At 36.5% G+C, this 18266-nt stretch overlaps 2 protein-coding genes across 5 annotated transcripts in view; one reads left to right on the top strand and one right to left on the bottom strand.

The window, feature by feature from the left end:
- The window catches only part of LOC127844554 (cytosolic iron-sulfur assembly component 2B-like), a 17724-nt gene extending 4509 nt beyond the window's left edge, over nt 1–13215 (top strand). The window contains exons 4-5 of the mRNA XM_052374910.1: nt 5324–5369; nt 10702–13215. Coding sequence (XP_052230870.1) covers nt 5324–5369; nt 10702–10808 — 153 coding nt within the window. The 3' untranslated portion in view covers nt 10809–13215. The remainder of the gene's footprint in view (nt 1–5323; nt 5370–10701) is intronic.
- The window catches only part of LOC127844545 (E3 ubiquitin-protein ligase MARCHF6-like), a 60260-nt gene continuing 54833 nt past the window's right edge, over nt 12840–18266 (bottom strand). For all 4 annotated transcript variants that reach the window (XM_052374890.1, XM_052374892.1, XM_052374888.1 and 1 more), the window contains exon 24: nt 12840–18266. In XM_052374890.1, coding sequence (XP_052230850.1) covers nt 18182–18266 — 85 coding nt within the window. In that variant the 3' untranslated portion in view covers nt 12840–18181.

The following is an 18266-nucleotide window of genomic DNA, read 5'->3' as shown; positions in this document are numbered from 1 at the left end:
CGTGCTCAACACCCATGGATGCGAAGACCTGTTGTGCACAATACATGCTGAAAATTGTCCAGGTGAGTAAAATTTTCATTGTGATCATTATGATTTCATTTTGAATTTAAAGCATAATATAATGGTAATATTGGAATACTTTTATTGGTTATATTTATCGTGATAATAATAAAGCGAATCATAAATGATCATAGCAAGTAACAATGATGATTGAAGTGTGCTGATTATGACAACGACGACAACAATGGTGGTAAAAAAGATGATGAAGGTAATAAAGGTGAATTTGATGCTGATGTCATTCACAGTGTTTAGTGGATAGTGGGTTTGCCCATATTAAAAAGCTGTACAGGGACAGGTAATAAACCTTACCGTTGTTATAAGTTAACATTTATTATATTAATTACGAGTACTTAAATATGTTACTTTTAGAAAAAAAACATTAGCTCTAAAAAAAATTTGGCAACATAAATAAACAAGGTAATAATATGTAGTATTATTGATGATTACAGAAAAGATTACTCGGTAAATGGTACAATTACATGTAAGTCCTTAAATCATGTTATACATGGTTTGTTTTACTTATTAAATTGAACAAGCGCTTTCAGATTCTCGGACTTTGACAGCATTCAGCAGATAGAGGATATTGTCAACAAGTCGTCGACTGCAAACGAGGCTGTCCGATATTCGACCTGGCGCTGGCGCGACTGGAAGACTTTCCTGTCTGCATCTTTTAAAGCAATACCCGGGATAATGTTTAAAGATTTTTTTCTGGCTAATGTGTTCCAGGAAGTACCAGTACTTCAGGTTTGACTCATCGAGGCCTGGCACCGTTTTCATGAAGAAAGCAACGGACCAACTAGAGGAAGAGTTCTTCATAATGAAACAAAGGGAACTCCCTCAGCAGAACCGTGCTTAATTAAACCGGCAGGGCTATCAGAGAATCGCGTGAAATACCTTACAAAACTGTCCGACCATTTGTGTGACCATGTTATCAGGACATTACCTGTCCAACACCCACAGACTGATGTGCATGTTATTACATCATGTATAAAACATCAACCTAAACAGTCATTTGAATCCATGCGCAGGTTTATGAAGGGTTTCCAACAATTTATTCTTATACTTGAATAAGTGTTTTATATTGCGAAATATTTACATGCTGTTAATGTCATAAATGCGTCATTCTGATTGAAAATGACGCGACGTCAACATCTTTGTTGCGTTACAGTATGCGTATAAAAAGTTGTCATAGCAACGCTAAACAGTGGCGTACACATGCAATTTATACAACATTGGATTTGTGGAAGAACTTACAATATGAAACTGCAAAAAACTAAAAATTGATTTTTTGTCATTAATGCAGGTTTTGTCGTGGAACGGCTCATAAATATAGCTATGTGCACAGTTTTTTTGTCATGACATTGCAGACAAACAGAAATAGTTATCCTTTGGCTGAAATTGATTTTTATGCCCCCCTTCAAAGAAGAGGGGGTATATTGTTTTGCAAATGTCAGTCCGTCCTTATGTCCGTATGTCTGTCCACCAGATGGTTTCCGGATGATAACTCAAGAACGCTTAGGCCTAGGATCATGAAACTTAAAAAGGTCAAGGTGACCTAAAATAGTAAAATGGATTCCAGATGATAACTCAAGAACGCTTATGCCTAGGATCATGAAACTTCATTGGTACATTGATCATGACTCGCAGATGACCCCTATCGATTTTCAGGTCACTAGGTCAAAGGTAAAGGTCACGGTGACCCAAAATAGTAAAATGGTTTCCGGATGATAACTCAAGAATGCTTATGCCTAGGATCATGAAACTTCATAGGTACATTGATCATGACTCGCAGATGACCCCTATAGATTCTCAGATCACTAGATCAAAGTTCAAGGTCATGGTGACCCGAAACAGTAGTGATTTCCAGATGATAACTCAAGAATAATAAGGCATAAAATCATGAAACTTCATAGATACATTCATCATAACTGGCAGATGACCCCTATTGATTTTCAGGTCACTAGGTCAAAGGTCAAGGTCATGGTGACCCGAAATAGTAAAATGGTTTCTAGATGATAACTCAAGATCGCTTATGCCAAGGCTCATGAAACTTTATAGATACATTGATCATGACTTGCAGATGACCGCTATTCATTTTCAGGTCACTAGGTCAAAGGTCAAGGTCGTGATGACTCAACTTAGAAACATGGTTTCCGGATGATAACTCAAGAACGCTTACACCTAGCATCATGAAACTTCATATGTACATTGATCATGACTCACAGATGACCCTATTGATTTTCAGGTCACTAGGTCAAAGGTCAAGGTCACAGTGACTCGAAATATTTAAATGGTTTCCAGATGATAACTAAAAAATGCTTAGGCCTAGGCTCATGAAACTTCATAGATACGTTGATTATGACTGGCACATGACCTCTATTGATTTTCAGGTCACTAGGTCAAAGGTCAAGGTCACAGTGACTCGAAATAGTTAAATGGTTTCCAGATGATAACTAAAAAATGCTTAGGCCTAGGCTCATGAAACTTCATAGATATGTTGATTATGACTGGCAAATGACCTCTATTGATTTTCAGGTCACTAGGTCAAAGGTAAAGGTCACAGTGACTCGAAACAGTAAAATGGTTTCCAGATGATAACTTAAGAATGCTTACGTCTAGGATCATGAAACTTCATTGGTAAATTGATCATGACTGGCAGATGACCCCTATTGATTTTCAGGTCACTAGGTCAAAGGTCAAGGTCACAGTGACTCGAAACAGTAAAATGGTTTCCAGATGATAACTCAAGAATGCTTACGTCTAGGATCATGAAACTTCATTGGTTCATTGATTATGACTTGCAGATGACCCCTATTGATTTTCAGGTCACTAGGTCAAAGGTCAAGGTCACAGTGACTCGAAACAGTAAAATGGTTTCCAGATGATAACTCAAGAATGCTTACGCCTAGGATCATGAAACTTCATAGGTACATTGATCATGAATGGCAGATGACCGCTATTGATTTTAAGGTCACTAGGCAAAGGTCAAGGTCACAGTGACTCGAAACAGTAAAATGGTTTCCGGATGATTACTCAAGAATGCTAATTCCTAGGATCATGAAACTTCAAAGGTACATTGATCATGACTGGCAGATGACCGCTATTGATTTTCAGGTCACTAGGTCAAAGGTCAAGGTCACATTAACTTGAAACAGTAAAATGGTTTCTGGATGATTACTCAAGAATGCTTAGGCCTAGGATCATGAAATTTCATAGGTACATTGATCATGACTGGTAGATGACCCCTATTGATTTTCAGGTCACTAGGTCAAAGGTCAAGGTCACAGTGACTCAAAACAGTAAAATGGTTTCCTGATGATAACTCAAGAATAATAAGGCCTAGGATCATGAAACTTATAGGTACATTGATCATGACTGGTAGATTAACCCTATTGACTGTCAGGTCATTAGGTCAAAGGTCAAGGTAACAGTGACAAAAAATGTATTCACACAATGGCTGCCACTACAACTGACAGCCCATATGGGGGGGGCATGCATGTTTCACAAACAGTCCTTGTTTGAAATGTTTCAATAAGACCTGAGTTCTTCCAACCATGAATATTACATTAATTTGGTGAATGTTGTTTTTCTCCTGGCTATAAACCCAAGTATGGGCACTACTTGTTACAATGCATATTATAAATAAATCATCTTCACAAATTAAAAAAAAAGTTTAGTTTAGTTCTGACAAATTGGAACAGAACAAGACATTAATGATACATTTGCAATCTTTAACCCATTTATGCCTAGCGTCTAGAAAAAAGGCCTTGGCAAACAGCGTAGACCCAGTTGAGACGCTGCACAATGCGGCGTCTCATTAGGGTCTGCGCTGTTTGCTTAATGGAATTTCTGTAAGAAATATTCTAAATATAGAAATAAATATACAGTCCAACCTGCCCGAACGACCAACTGTTAATAGCGACCAACAGTCAATAACGACCACACCGATTTCCTCCCGAACGATTTCACTATATATTGAACCTGCTAATAAAGCCCACCTGTGAACAAAGACCAACGACCACCCTTTTACATTCCCAAATCTCCATTTTGATAGCTTACAACGACCACTGCAATCATAAAAATCAACGATTTCGCAACTTTCAAAAAACAAAATGGCCGCCAGGACGCTGCGTAGTCACGTGATACACATCTTACCAATGGATTCGTCGGTCGCTATGGAGATATTGGCAAGTGACAGTTTATTGCACTCGATGGCAGTTGTTTGTTTATTTAACATGCATTGCTAATTGGTAGTCGCCTGCTTCTTTTATGCATTTGACAGTTTGTCAAAAGTGTAAAAATTTGCCTTTGTATTTAAGTGACTCGCGATTAATGTACTAATTGCCGAAAATATCAAAGACAAATTTGGGGTTTTCATAAACTCATTAAGGAAATTAACGGTTTCATATCATTTACGATGCCTATTAAAGAAAAACATTTTGATAGTCATTCTCTTCTTAAATTTCTCCGTAATAAGACGTTCATAGATTATAGAAAAGTAAATTGTCAGTTCAAGTTAACCACATGGCTTCCAAGCGTAAGTTCTTGACGTTGGAAGAACGCGTTAAGGTCATTAGTTTGTTAGGTAAAGGACACAGTTGTAGACGAGTGGCTATAGTGATCTTGGTGTAGGAAAAACTCAAATTCAGAGCATTTTAAAGCGTAAACATGAGATTATGGACGAATTCGAGGAGAACGTAAACTGTGAAAGTAAACGCCATAAGCGTAGGTCGGAATTCGTGCAGTGAATGACTTAGTGCATAAGTGGTTTGTTGACGCAAGTGCAAGGCTCTTGTCTGTGTCTGGACCTATGATCCAGGAGAAAGCCTTGAAGTTTGCGTGTGAGTTAGGATATTTGGACTTTAAGGCTAGCAATGGCTGGCTCGAGTCTTTTGTAAAAAGAAACAGAAAAATGTAATAAATATACAAATGTAAAACAAAACTGTGTTTTCAATCCTTTATTTCATTATACATGCATAAATATTCAAACATTTAAACAATAGAGCACATACATAGATAAGGTACCTGTTAAAAAACTACTAGCATATTTGGCAAAGTTTCGATCGACCCTGCGAATAAAGACCACCTGTGAACAAAGACCACAACGACCAAATCCCTTGAGTGGTCTTTATTGACAGGTTGGACTGTACTTGACATCCCTTATTTTGGAAATAAATTGATCCAATTTAGAAGGATTGGAGAGTCCTCTAGGCATAAATGGGTTAAGTTGCCACACAAATAGTAATTATGTTCTACTGTACAGGTTGATGTGAAGATCGCACCAGGAACACACGCGTCTGAGGATGCAGGTAAACAAGTTAAGCTATTAGCAGCATTCTTTGAAAATTGGGTTCAGTGCATAGTGTAAAGTGTCATCCCAGATAAGCCTGTGCAGTCCAACCTACCCTGGGGATAACAATTTTTCTACTTTTTAGCTCACCTGTCACGAAGTGACATGGTGAGCTTATGTGACTGTGTGATGTCCGGCGTCCAATGTGTGTGCATGCGTGTGTGCGTGCGTCTGTCAACAATTTGTTTGTGTAGATAGTAGAGGTCACAGTTTTCATTCAATCTTTATGAAATTTGGTCAGAATGTTTATCTTGATGAAATCTGGGTTGGGATTGTATTTGGGTCATCTGGGATCAAAAACTAGGTCACTAGGTCAAAAACTAGGTCACATAATAGGTCAAATAATAGAAAAACCTTGTGTAGACAATAGAGGTCGCAGTTTTCATCCAATCTTTATGAAATTTGGTCAGAATGTTTATCTTGATGAAATCTGGGTTGGGATTGTATTTGGGTCAGCTGGGGTCAAAAACTAGGTCACTAGGTCAAATAATTGAAAAATCATCAACAATTTATTTGTGTAGACAGTAGAGGTCACAGTTTTCATCCAATGTTTATGAAATTTGGCCCGAATATTTATCTTGATAAAATCTGGGTAATTATTGTATTTGGATCATCTGGGGTCAAAAACTAGGTCACTAGGTCAAAAACTAGGTCAAATAATAGAAAAACCTTGTGTAGACAATAGAGGGCGCATTTTTCATCCAATCTTTATGAAATTAGGTCAGAATGTTTTTCTTGATGAAATCTGGCTTGGGAATGTATTTGGGTCATCTGGGGTCAAAAACTAGGTCACTAGGTCAAAAACTTGGTCAAATTATAGAAAAACCTTGTGTAGACAATAGAGGTCGCAGCTATAGTTATAAATTACTATGTTTATGTTAAGTTAACTATAAAACAAGTCCAAGTTCTTTTGGATAGATTCATCCTTTTCTTTCATTTATATTTTCTGCATATAAACTATTATTGTTAACTTTTTGTTAAAGTGCAACGTCAGCCGTGGGAAAATTCTATTTATAAACGGATTGACCTACTTGTAATCCTTATTAAGAAATTTCGGCCAATCAGCGCCATCATTTAAAAAGTGTATCATCCAATAAAAACGCCGCTTTTTAACAGCGTTAGGCCCAGCCAGTGTAAAGTACTGCGTTTTTCTTATAACGCTTCTTAAATAAGTATAGATATTTTTAAACCAATAGATTTTTATTAAGGCACCGCACCAACACTGCATAGTTTTCTATTTATATCAATGGTACAGCCCAGTAAAATCGGGCTGTCCATTTTATGGCCGTTTTCGACCTATTTATGCAGAGTTTTATGTTAAGCAGTGTGCTCGGGCAATGGTTTTTAACCGAAGTCCCGAGGGTAAACAATCCCATTAGTCAGAGGTAGCAGTTTTCATCCAATGTTTATGAAATTTGGTCAGAATGTTTATCTTGATAAAATCTGGGTTGTGATTGTATTTGGGTCATCTGAGGTCAAAAACTAGGTCACTAGGTCAAATAATAGAAAAACCGTCAAAAATTTGTTTGTGTAGACAGTAGAGGTCACAGTTTTCATCCAATCTTTATGAAATTTGGTCAGAATGTTTATCTTGATGAAATCTGGGTTGGGATTGTATTTGGGTCATCTGGGGTAAAAAACTAGGTCACTAGGTCAAAAACTAGGTCACTAGGTGAAATAATACAAAAACCTTGTATAGACAATAGAGGTCGCAGTTGTCATCCAATCTTTATATAATTTGGTCAGAATGTTTATCTTGATTAAATCTGGGTTGGGATGGTATTTGGGTCATCTTGGGTCAAAAACTAGGTCACTATGTCAAATAATAGGAAAAACCTTGTGTAGACAATAGAGGTCACAGTTTTCATCCAATCTTCATGAAATTTGGTCAGAATGTTTGTCTTGATGAAATCTGGGTTGGGATTGTATTTGGGTCACCTGGGGTCAAAAACTAGGTCAATAGGTCAGATATTAGAAAAACCTTGTGTAGACAATAGAGGTCAAAGTTTTCATCCAATCTTTATGAAATTTGGTCAGAATGTTTTTCTTGATGAAAACTGGGTTGGGATTGTACATTTTTGTATTTGGTTAGTCAGGTGAGCGATTCAGGGCCATCATGGCCCTCTTGTTCTCACATACTCTAACATGGCACAATAAATAAAGAATTCTTTTTGGCTGAAAGCTCAAGACCCAGATGTTTAATATTTTATATGTAAGATTGTACTGGTGGTCATGTCCTCAACAACGGTTGTTCCAATCATGCCTCTTACGTCAAAACTGGCCACTCTCCGGGCTCACATGTTTAAGCTCTTTCTTTTAACCCTTAACCACTCAGAAACGCACTAAGATGCATTTAAAAAATCCAATTAAATTCAAGTCCTATCTTGAAATATTTAAGTTTGAAAGGCTTCGTTTCCAATCATAAGATACTGATGAGAAGCAAACAGCATTAAACCTGAACATACTCGCAGACTGTTCTGGTTTTATGCTGTTTGCCATTTTCACTTTGCTTCTTAGTGGGAAGGTTTGAACAAAAGTAAATAATTTGTTATGAAAAATTTTTTATGCTCCCTGAAAATTTTCGTGGAGCATATAGTTGCCAGTTTAAAGTTCCTTCCTTACTTCCGTACTTCCTTCCTTCCGTCACACTTTTGTTACCGTTTCTCATAGCACCTTCAATACTTTACCGATCTCTTTCATATTTGGCATGTAGGTACCTTGCATTGACCTCTACCTTTTGATGAGGTTTGAGGTCACTCGGTCAAGGTCAAGGTCACCGAGGCTTATAATTATTAATAATATACTTTTTCCGTCACACTTTTGTTACCGTTTCTCATAGCACCTTCAATGCTTTACTGATCTCTTTCATATTTGGCATGTAGGTACCTTGCATGGACCTCTACCTTTTGATGAGGTTTAAGGTCAATGGGGTCAAGGTAAAGGTTGCCGAGGCTTATAATATACTTTTTCCATCACACTTTGTTTTCAGTTTCTCATAGCAACTTCAATACTTTACCGATATCTTTCATATTTGGCATGTAGGTACCTTGCATGGAACTCTACCTTTTGATGAGGTTTGAGGTCACTGGGTCAAGTTCAAGGTCACCGAGGCTAATAATAATATACTTTTTCCGTCAATCTTTTGTTACAGTTTCTCATGTCACCTTCAATACTTTACCGATCTCTTTCATATTTGGCATGTAGGTACCTTGCATGGACCTCTACCTTTTGATGAGGTCACTGGGGTCAAGGTCACTGAGGCTAATAATAAACTTTTTCTGTCACACTATAGTAGTGGGGGACATATTGTTTTCGCCCTGTCTGTCTGTTGGTCCGTTGGTCTGTCTGTCTGTTTGCGCCAACTTTAACATTTTCAATAACTTTTGCTATATTGAAGATAGCAACTTCATATTTGGCATGCATATGTATCTCATGAAGCTGCACATTTTGAGTGGTGAAAGGTCAAGGTCATCCTTCAAGGTCAGAGGTCAAATATATGTGGCCAAAATCGCTAGTTTTATTAATACTTTTGCAATATTGAAGATAGCAACTTGATATTTGGCATGCATGTGTATCTGTTGGAGCTGCAGATTTTGAGTGGTGAAAGCTCAAGGTCAAGGTCATCCTTCAAGGTCAGAGGTCAAATATATGTGGCCAAATCGCTAATTTTATGAATACTTTTGCAATATTGAAGATAGCAACTTGATATTTGGCATGCATGTGTATCTGTTGGAGCTGCAGATTTTGAGTGGTGAAAGCTCAAGGTCAAGGTCATCCTTCAAGGTCAGAGGTCAAATATATGTGGCCCAAATCGCTTATTTTATAAATACTTTTGCAATATTGAAGATAGCAACTTGATATTTGGCATGCATGTGCATCTCATGGATCTGCACATTTTGAGTGGTAAAAGGTCAAGGTCAAGGTCATCCTTCAAGGTCAGAGGTCAAATATATGTGGCCCAAATCGCTTATTTTTAATTTTTTTTTGCAATATTGAACATAGCAACTTGATATTTGGCATGCATGTGTATCTCATGGAGCTGCACATTTTGAGTGGTGAAAGGTCAATGTCAAGGTCATCCTTCACAAGGTCAAGGTCATCCTTCAAGGTCAAACATCATATAGGGGGACATTGTGTTTCACAAACGCATCTTGTTTTTCCAGTTTCTCATAGCACCTTCAATACTTTACAGATCTCTATCATATTTGGCATGTAGGTACCTTGCATGGACCTGTACCTTTTGATGAGGTTTGAGGTCACTGGGGTCAAGGTCACCGAGGCTAATAATAAATTTTTCCGTCACCCTTTTTTATACAGTTTTTCATTGTACACGTACCTTCAATACTTTACCGATCTCTTTTATATTTGGCATGTATGTACCTTGCATGGACCTCTACCTTTTGATGAGGTTTGAGGTCACTGTGGTCAAGGTCACAGAGACTAATAATAGATTTTTCCTTCACACTTTTGTTACAGTTTCTTGTAGCATCTTCAATACTTTACTGATCTCTTTCATATTTGGCATTAGGTGCTTTGCATGAACCTCTACCTTTTGATGAGGTTTGAGGTCACTGGGGTCAAGGTCACAGAGGCTAATAATAGATTTTCCCATCACACTTTTGTTACAGTTTCTCATAGCACCTTCAATACTTTACCAATCTCTTTCATATTTGGCATTTAGGTACCTTGCATGGACCTCTACCTTTTGATGAGGTTTGAGGTCACTGGGGTCAAGGTCACAGGGGCTAATAGTAGATTTTTTTAGGTGGTTATTAACAAATAGATTGACTAAGCGCATCATCGGGGAGCATCCATCAGTTTCACTGATATTCTTGTTTTTCTTTGTGAAGGGATTTAAAATCATGCCCCTGTGGCAAAAACATGCCACGATCCAAGGGCAAATATGTTGTGTTTCAGCTTTGTACATATTATGGCATGCGGCGGGTATTATCATTACTATTGTGCAATATTCTACACTGAAAGAAATTATAATTAGCTGACTTATATGTGAAAAGCTCGTTAGGCTTATAATTTCAAAATACAAATTTGGAAGACTGTGAGGTAGTATCAAAATCACACACAGGTCACGCTGCTTATTTTTGCTGCTTCATGCAAAAACTTTTTTTTTTTGCCTCTTCAGTTTGTCAGGAGCTTCTCTCACTGCTGACTGAGACAATTCAAACCTTATGTGTCTTTAAAGCTGTCAAGGTAGCTCCTGAACAGACTGTGTCAATGCTGGCCGAAGATTGCATAAGACCATTTTCACAGGACCCAGGTAATTTGTATTTCAGTCAACAAGCAGCTGGCTGACAAGGAGCGTGTGGCGGCGGCTCTTGAGAACTCTCACCTGCTCAAGGTCGTAAACCAGTGTCTTGCAAGCAAGAGGAAACTTGGATGAAACCAGAAACATGTTGTAGTTAGAAATGCTCGACGGGGGCACTCTTTGTTGAGCAGCAAGAATTGTATTTCAGCAGTGCTCTGCGAGAACAGGGCTTAACACATGTGCATTAAGTATGAAGGACACCACTTTTTGCTTCATTTGATTTTATTTTAAAGGAACTCTCTTGGCAGAAAGTGTCATCTCTTATTAGCCTGTTTGTCCTGCACTGGCTAATCTGCGACGATACCTAACTCTTTCAGTGCTGGAACCGAATTTTGAAGGCCTTTGCAAACAGTTTGGATCCAGATGAGACGTCACAGAACGTGGCCTCTCATCTGGATCCAAACTGTTTGCTGTTCTGATAGTATTCTTTGAAAAAAATTGAAGAAAATGCTAATTTTAGAAATTCGGCAGACGACATTTTAGCAGGCTACAAATTTCCCAGCATGCAAAGGGTTAATGCACATGCATTAAGCTCCTTTTTTCCTGAGCAAGACTCAATTTTATTTGTCAGCTAGTCAAAAGTCATACTTCAATGCAGGCTCTACTGTGCCGTAACTTTCCAGTTTTGTATTTCACTTGTGACATGGTAATGAACTCGTTATTCTTTTGTGTTTCCACCAGATTGTTGTAGGGTAGAAATAATAATATCAAGCTGAACATTTTGTGAAAATAATCTCTTTTGTAAAATCATCAGGGCTTGCACTTTGTTGACATTTAACTTCTCAAGTAAAAGTTGGATACTGCAAAATCATTTTTATTCGCTGCCATGAAAAGGTGTTGTTTTTTTAATGACTTGTTTGCACATAAATTCGCGGATTTCTGATTTGGGGAAAAAAGATGAATTTTAGTCATATTCATGTGTGTTTGTGCTAAGTTTGTTCATTGATGAACCCATGAATAATATTTGTTGATACTATTGAAAATCATAAGCTTTATGGAAAGTTTTGATACTATTACTATAGGAAATCACAACCAAATTTGTGTTAATGCATGCCCAGTTACAGTAATAGTGATACTGTATAAAATGTTATGTTTATGTTTGGGCATACTAGTAATTGATGTTGGTAACACCGCTGAGTTGATTGAATGTTCAAGCTGAGTAACAAATAGCAGAGTTGTGGGGTATAACATTGCTACATTAAATAATTAATTCAAGAGGAAATAAATGAATGTTATTCAATATGTTGTGTTTCATTTACCCATGTTATACAGAATTCTGTACATTTTGTTGTGTAAATAGCTATCATAGACATGGAATTTAATACAAATGAATAATATAATCCAGCATTTTGTTTTTAAATCACATAAAATATTTAGTATATACATTTATGCAGTTTGATCACTGTTACATTTGAGTCTTTTATGGTTACCACATGGTTTAATGAAAGCAAGATGTCAATTTTCAAATTGTTAAATTGACTATAATTATCATATGTCTGATGGCGTATATCTGCTTTTTTCATTCATTAATTCATTCATTCTATTTGCACAGGGGTATTTCAAAGACATCAAAAGCATGATTAACGTAGATGTATGGAACTTGAGCTTCATTTTGCTGCATTTTAAGCATATTATCTGCATCTTTAAATAATGAGTAGGAAAACAAATACAGACCTATTTTTAGAGAATTATTTAAAGCTCTGATGACCACATTTTACCTAGCAAGGAGATTTTTGTCATCACCAGTAACTTAGCCGCATGTATATCTTGGAAATACCACTACTGTAAAACGCCAGTAATTACCCCTTTCCCACTCAGAAGCAAAGTGAAAATTGCTATGTGCAAACAGCATAAAACCAGAACAGCCTGGGAGTAACTCACAGTCTGTTCAGATTTAATGCGGTGTGCTGCAGTAACTAAGAATTGGCAATGAAGCATTTACAACTTGAATCTAGTATGAAAGGTCTTTAGTTAATATGAAAGGTCTTTAGTTAAATTTAACTCTCTAAGGGACTTCAAATGCATAAAAAATAAGTATCTAAATGGTAAAGGGTTAAAAATACAACAACAAAAATCAATTACTGGGACTTGGGAGATAACACACCATGGTTTCAAGATCACTTTATTAATTGGTATGTCAGTGCAACCACACATGCATCATTAAAACATGTTACAAATCTAATGAATGAAATAGTCGCACAATAATAAGTTATGAGTCGTATTAATGAAATTCTTGGGTATTTGCAATGTTGGTAGGACAACATAATGTTTCAACAACATAAACAGTTATGAATGAGATACAATAGCACATTGCATTAACACAAATGAAATCAACCCATTAAGTTAAATACAATATACAATCAATTAACATTTGATACTTCCAAATGTTGCAAAGTAATCATTATACATATGTTTAATGAAGACAAGTACCAAACAAATGAACAATGGCATATCCAACATAGTAAAATAATGTTTAATAGCACATGTCATACTATCTTATTGTAAAAACTGTATGTAACAGTAGAGATAATCAATTGAATCCACAACAGAATATTCCATTCACTGAATACAGGAAATTTTAATTTTGGATTGCTTGCAAGCATTTATTGCCTGTACATTTATTTATCATTTTTAATCCCCTGGTTTATATGTGTCTAAAAAATTGTCCTAAATATAACACATTACAGTTGCATTAAACTTAATATAGAGTTTATGAAGTTGTGAGCCTTATTTATGCAGAAAATAATTTTCAATTGTATTCTCTTTAATCTACGATATTATGTATGTGTAAGAGCCTATTAATTTGATTGTATCATACACGTAGCTGTTAAATATATCTGTGTTCAATAAGCAATAGCAATCACTTACAAATATTCCACAACATCAAGCATTCAAATATATATATCGAATGCATTTTCTTGTGCAACAAGAAAATAAACAAATACAATAATACGCTTACATATGAGCCACATTGTGCATCTTATTATCGGTGTTGTGCCATATGAGGCAAGCATAACTTCAGACCAGGCCACGAACTACCTGTCCGCTATATAGAGAATAACAGGTTACTGTCCCATCGTTTTGTAATATATCAGGTGAGGCTTAGAATAATATAACGGCGAGGCGTTTTTGTGATTTATGACCTTAAACTATATTAAAATGTGTACGTTCTTGTTATCAAATTGTTTGTGTTGTTGAACCTGATTCATGTTAATAGAAATAGTTGACTTTATTGCCAATCCAAACATAGACTGGTATAAGAACTTCCTGTTGACCATGATATAAAAAAAAATATCAGGCAATGTAATATCAGGCAGATATCAATGCGGTGGTATGCTAAAAAGTCACATAAGGTTCCATGGTCTCAAAAATGGACAGGCTTGTCTGGAGCTAGGCCAGCAGAATAATTATGGCACATAACGCATTTTCTAATAACGCGGGATATATTTCATAAATGTATCACATGACTCTTACATGACACACAAAGGTAAGTATATCTATTTTAAATAAAATAATGTTTGATTAATCATCGTTAATCAGCCAATAAACCTCAATTTGGAGTTTTGGTGCATGCAGGAATTCAATCAAGAGTGTGTTTGCCAGAGTTGCTTTATATAATCTGGGTATCTGACAAAAGCAGGCTTAATGCATGTGGATTAAGTATCGTCCTGATATTTGTTATGAAGAGACTTTCTTTAAACAACAGATTCCTTAAAAGTCCATAATTTCCTCATATAGGATGGCATAAAAGGATGTATCTTTTTAATATGAAAGTGCCATCCCTGAATAGCCAGTGCAGTCTGCAAAGGCTTGCCTGGGAGGTACTTTTACACACATGCATTAAGCCTGATTTTCCCACAGTGCAGCTAATATAATAAATACACTGTCATGCCTTGACAAAGTACATCCTGTCATTTTACAAAGACTGACAGAAAATATCAAAATTAGAAGTAAAGCCCAATTAAAAAACCTTGAGATATTATTCTTTTTAAAAACAAAAAAACATTTATATACAGTTTTTAATTTCCTTTTATTGCATTTTTGACAATTATTGTGCCTACTATCTGTAAAAAAACAAACAAGAGGGCCTGAAAGGCCCAAAGTCGCTCACCTGAGATAACAAGATATTATTGGGACAAATCTTCTGACCAAGTTTCACAAAGATCGGAAAATAAATGTGGCCTTTAGAGTATTAACAAGGTTTTACTATAGCCATATAAGGAAAATGCCCCGCCCCCTGGCAGCCATGTTTTTCAACCAACCGGCATCATTTTTGAACTCGTTCAAGATATTATCGGGATGGATCTTCTGACCAAGTTTCATGAAGATCGGACAGTAAATGTGGCCTCTAGAGTGTTAACAAGATTTTACTATAGCCATATAAGGAAATATGCCCCCCCCCCCCTTGGAAGCCATTTATTTCTCAAACTCATCCAAAATATCATTAAGACCAATCTTCTGATCAAATTTCATGAAGATTGGACAATAAATGTGGCCTCTAGAGTGTTAACAAGGTTTTACTATGGCCATATACATGTAAAGCTATATAAGGAAAATTGCCCCACCCCTGGTGGCCATGTTTTTAAAGCAACCAAAACCATTTTCAAACTCATCCAAGATATCATTGGAACAAATCTTCTGACCAATCAGAAAATAAATGTGACCTCTAGAGTGTTAACAAGGTTTTTATATAGCCATATAAGGAAAATAGCCCCGCCCACGTGGTGGCCATGTTTTTCAACCAACCGACATCATTTTTGAACTCGTCCAAGATATAATTGGTATGAATCTTCTGACCAAGTTTCATGAAGATAGGACAATAAATGTGGCCTCTAGAATGTTAACAAGATTTTACTATAGCCATATATATAGCCATATTAGGAAAAATGCCCCATCACTTGGCAGCCATGTTTTTCAAGCAAAGGTTACCATTTTTTAACTCATCCAAGATATCAGTGGCACAAATCTTCTGAGCAAGTTTCATAAAGATCGGAAAATAAATGTGGCCTCTAGAGTGTTAACAAGGTTTCACTATAGTCATATAAGGAAAAATGCCCCTGGCAGCCATGTTTTTCAACCAACCGGCATCATTTTCGAACTCGTCCAAGATATTTTTGGGATGAATCTTCTGACCAAGTTTTATGATGAACAGAAATAAATGTGGCCTCTAGAGTGTTAAGAAGATTTTACTATAGCCATATAAGGAAAAATGCCCCGCCCCTTGGCAGCCATGTTTTTCAAGCAAATGTAACTATTTTCGAACTCATCGAAGATATCATTGAAACCAATCTGCTCACCAAATTTCATAATGATTGGACAATAAAAGTGGCCTCTTGAGAGTTAACAAGGCAAATGTTGACGCCGCACAACGGACAACGCACGGCGGACAAAAAACGATCACAAAAGCTCACCATGAGCATGTTGTGCTCAGGTGAGCTAAAAATAACGCCTCATCAATAAAGTAAAAAAATAAATCCTGTTTAAAACACAATTTTTTCAAAATCACATCCAAATTCACTTTTCATCAATCATTATAGTAAAAAAATCAACATATCCTGTTTAATACACAAATCTTTCATTCACACCTTATCAATAGAGCTCTGCCTCAAAATGATAACTTCTCAGAAATCAAAGACCAGGCATCAAAAGTCTTTGATGCAATAACCAGCTTGGGCCTTACATTACCATGTACCAGACTGAGCCAAAGAGAGTATCAAGTTACTGGTCAGTCATAGGAGTTTGCCTTTGATCTCCAAAGTACTGCTAGATTCTCAGCATGAAATGGCACCATTAATTACAGAAGCTGCACTACAGTGATAACTGATTCAGGTGTTACACAAACAATTATACACAATCATGTCTAAACTTGGTCAACAGTTTGTGTTCAGTATGAGGCAAATGCCTGTATAAAGCACTAACAAGGTTTTTATAAAGCCATATAAGGAAAAATGCCCCTTCCCCTGGCAGCCATGTTTTTCAACCAACCGACATCATTTTCGAACTCTTCCAAGAAATCATTGGGATGAATCTTCTGACCAAGTTTCATGAGCATCGGACAATAAATGTGGCCTCTAGAGTGTTAACAAGATTTTGCTAAAGTCATATATAGCCATATAAGGAAAAATGGCCCGCCCCTTGGCAGCCATGTTTTTCAAGCAAACGTAACCATTTTCGAACTAATCCAAGATATCATTGAAACCAATCTTCTGACCAAATTTCATGAAGATTGGACAATAAATGTGGCCTCTAGAGAGTGAACAAGGCAAATGTTGACGTCTCACAATGGACGACGCACGACAGACAAAAGGCGTCGCAAAAGCTCACCATGAGCATGTAGCGCTTAGGTGAGCTAAAAAAACATAATTGCACACATATATCCATTGGAATGTCAACACTTCCATTATTGGTGATACTACTTATGAAATAGAGAATACTATGTTAGTGATAAATACAAATAAGTTTATTTATTATTTATTTACATATTTATATACATACACACATATTTTGAAGTTTAAAGTCCATACATTATTAAAATGGGGATAAAGAGCAAATGCCTTGTACACAAATAAGCAATTTTTATTGTTGAAGACAGTGCCAATAAACTATGATAAAGTAAAAGTTTAATGCAAAAAACATAAGCACAATAAAAATATATATTATAGAGATAATAAGATCCTATTTATTTTTACTCATTCAAACATTGACATGAGAAAGACATATGATATTTTTTTTCTCTGATTAATGAAATACTGGATTTAATCTTCAACAAATCTTAGCTAAGATACCATCCCCGCCGTAAAAAAACAACAACAGCAAACTGAAATAAGAAATCTGAAGGGCATATAACTCACCAAAATACCCTTGGAGGTAAAGATAATATGAGCCGCGTTCTGAGAAAACTGGGTTTAATGCATGTGCCTTAAGTGTCTTCCCAGATTAGACTGTGCAGGGTCTGTGCCAGCACTCATACCTAATTTACTTTACTAGACACAAGAAAGTTGTGGCAAATTTTTGAATTACAGCAGCAATTTCCAGCTATGTGGTTTTGTACTGAAAGATATTCAATTTATGTGAGTTCTTGTGCTGTGGGGGGAAATCACACCTGTCTGGTATTGGGACTTAAAACTTATCGCACATGCCCCAGGAGCTGGGATTCAACCAAAGTCGCCTTGGTGAGAAGCACATGAACCCATGACACAAAATACATTTTACTTCAAATGGAGAACTGAAACAGTCATGTATTCCTCTCCTTTAGTTGAAGAACATCGCAATTGATGCAGCGTCTGAAGGTGATGAAACCAATTTGGAGGCAGTTTGATAGCTAAGAATGACTAGATGGTGCAATAAAAAGGCCGATTCCAAATCCAGACATCAGTCTTTGATCTTAACAGTAATACATATTTTACACAGTTACCAAGTGCTTTCACAACACTATAAAATAGCCGTTTTCAAGACTTTGCGGTCATAGGCTCTGTTGACGGTCGTTTCACTCTCTTTGGATCATAATTTACAAGTCTTTGACCAACTAAGTAT

Source organism: Dreissena polymorpha, chromosome 9 (genome assembly GCF_020536995.1).
Source record: "Dreissena polymorpha isolate Duluth1 chromosome 9, UMN_Dpol_1.0, whole genome shotgun sequence".
Lineage (NCBI taxonomy): Eukaryota > Metazoa > Mollusca > Bivalvia > Myida > Dreissenidae > Dreissena > Dreissena polymorpha.
This window is presented reverse-complemented; position numbering and strand designations above follow the sequence as displayed.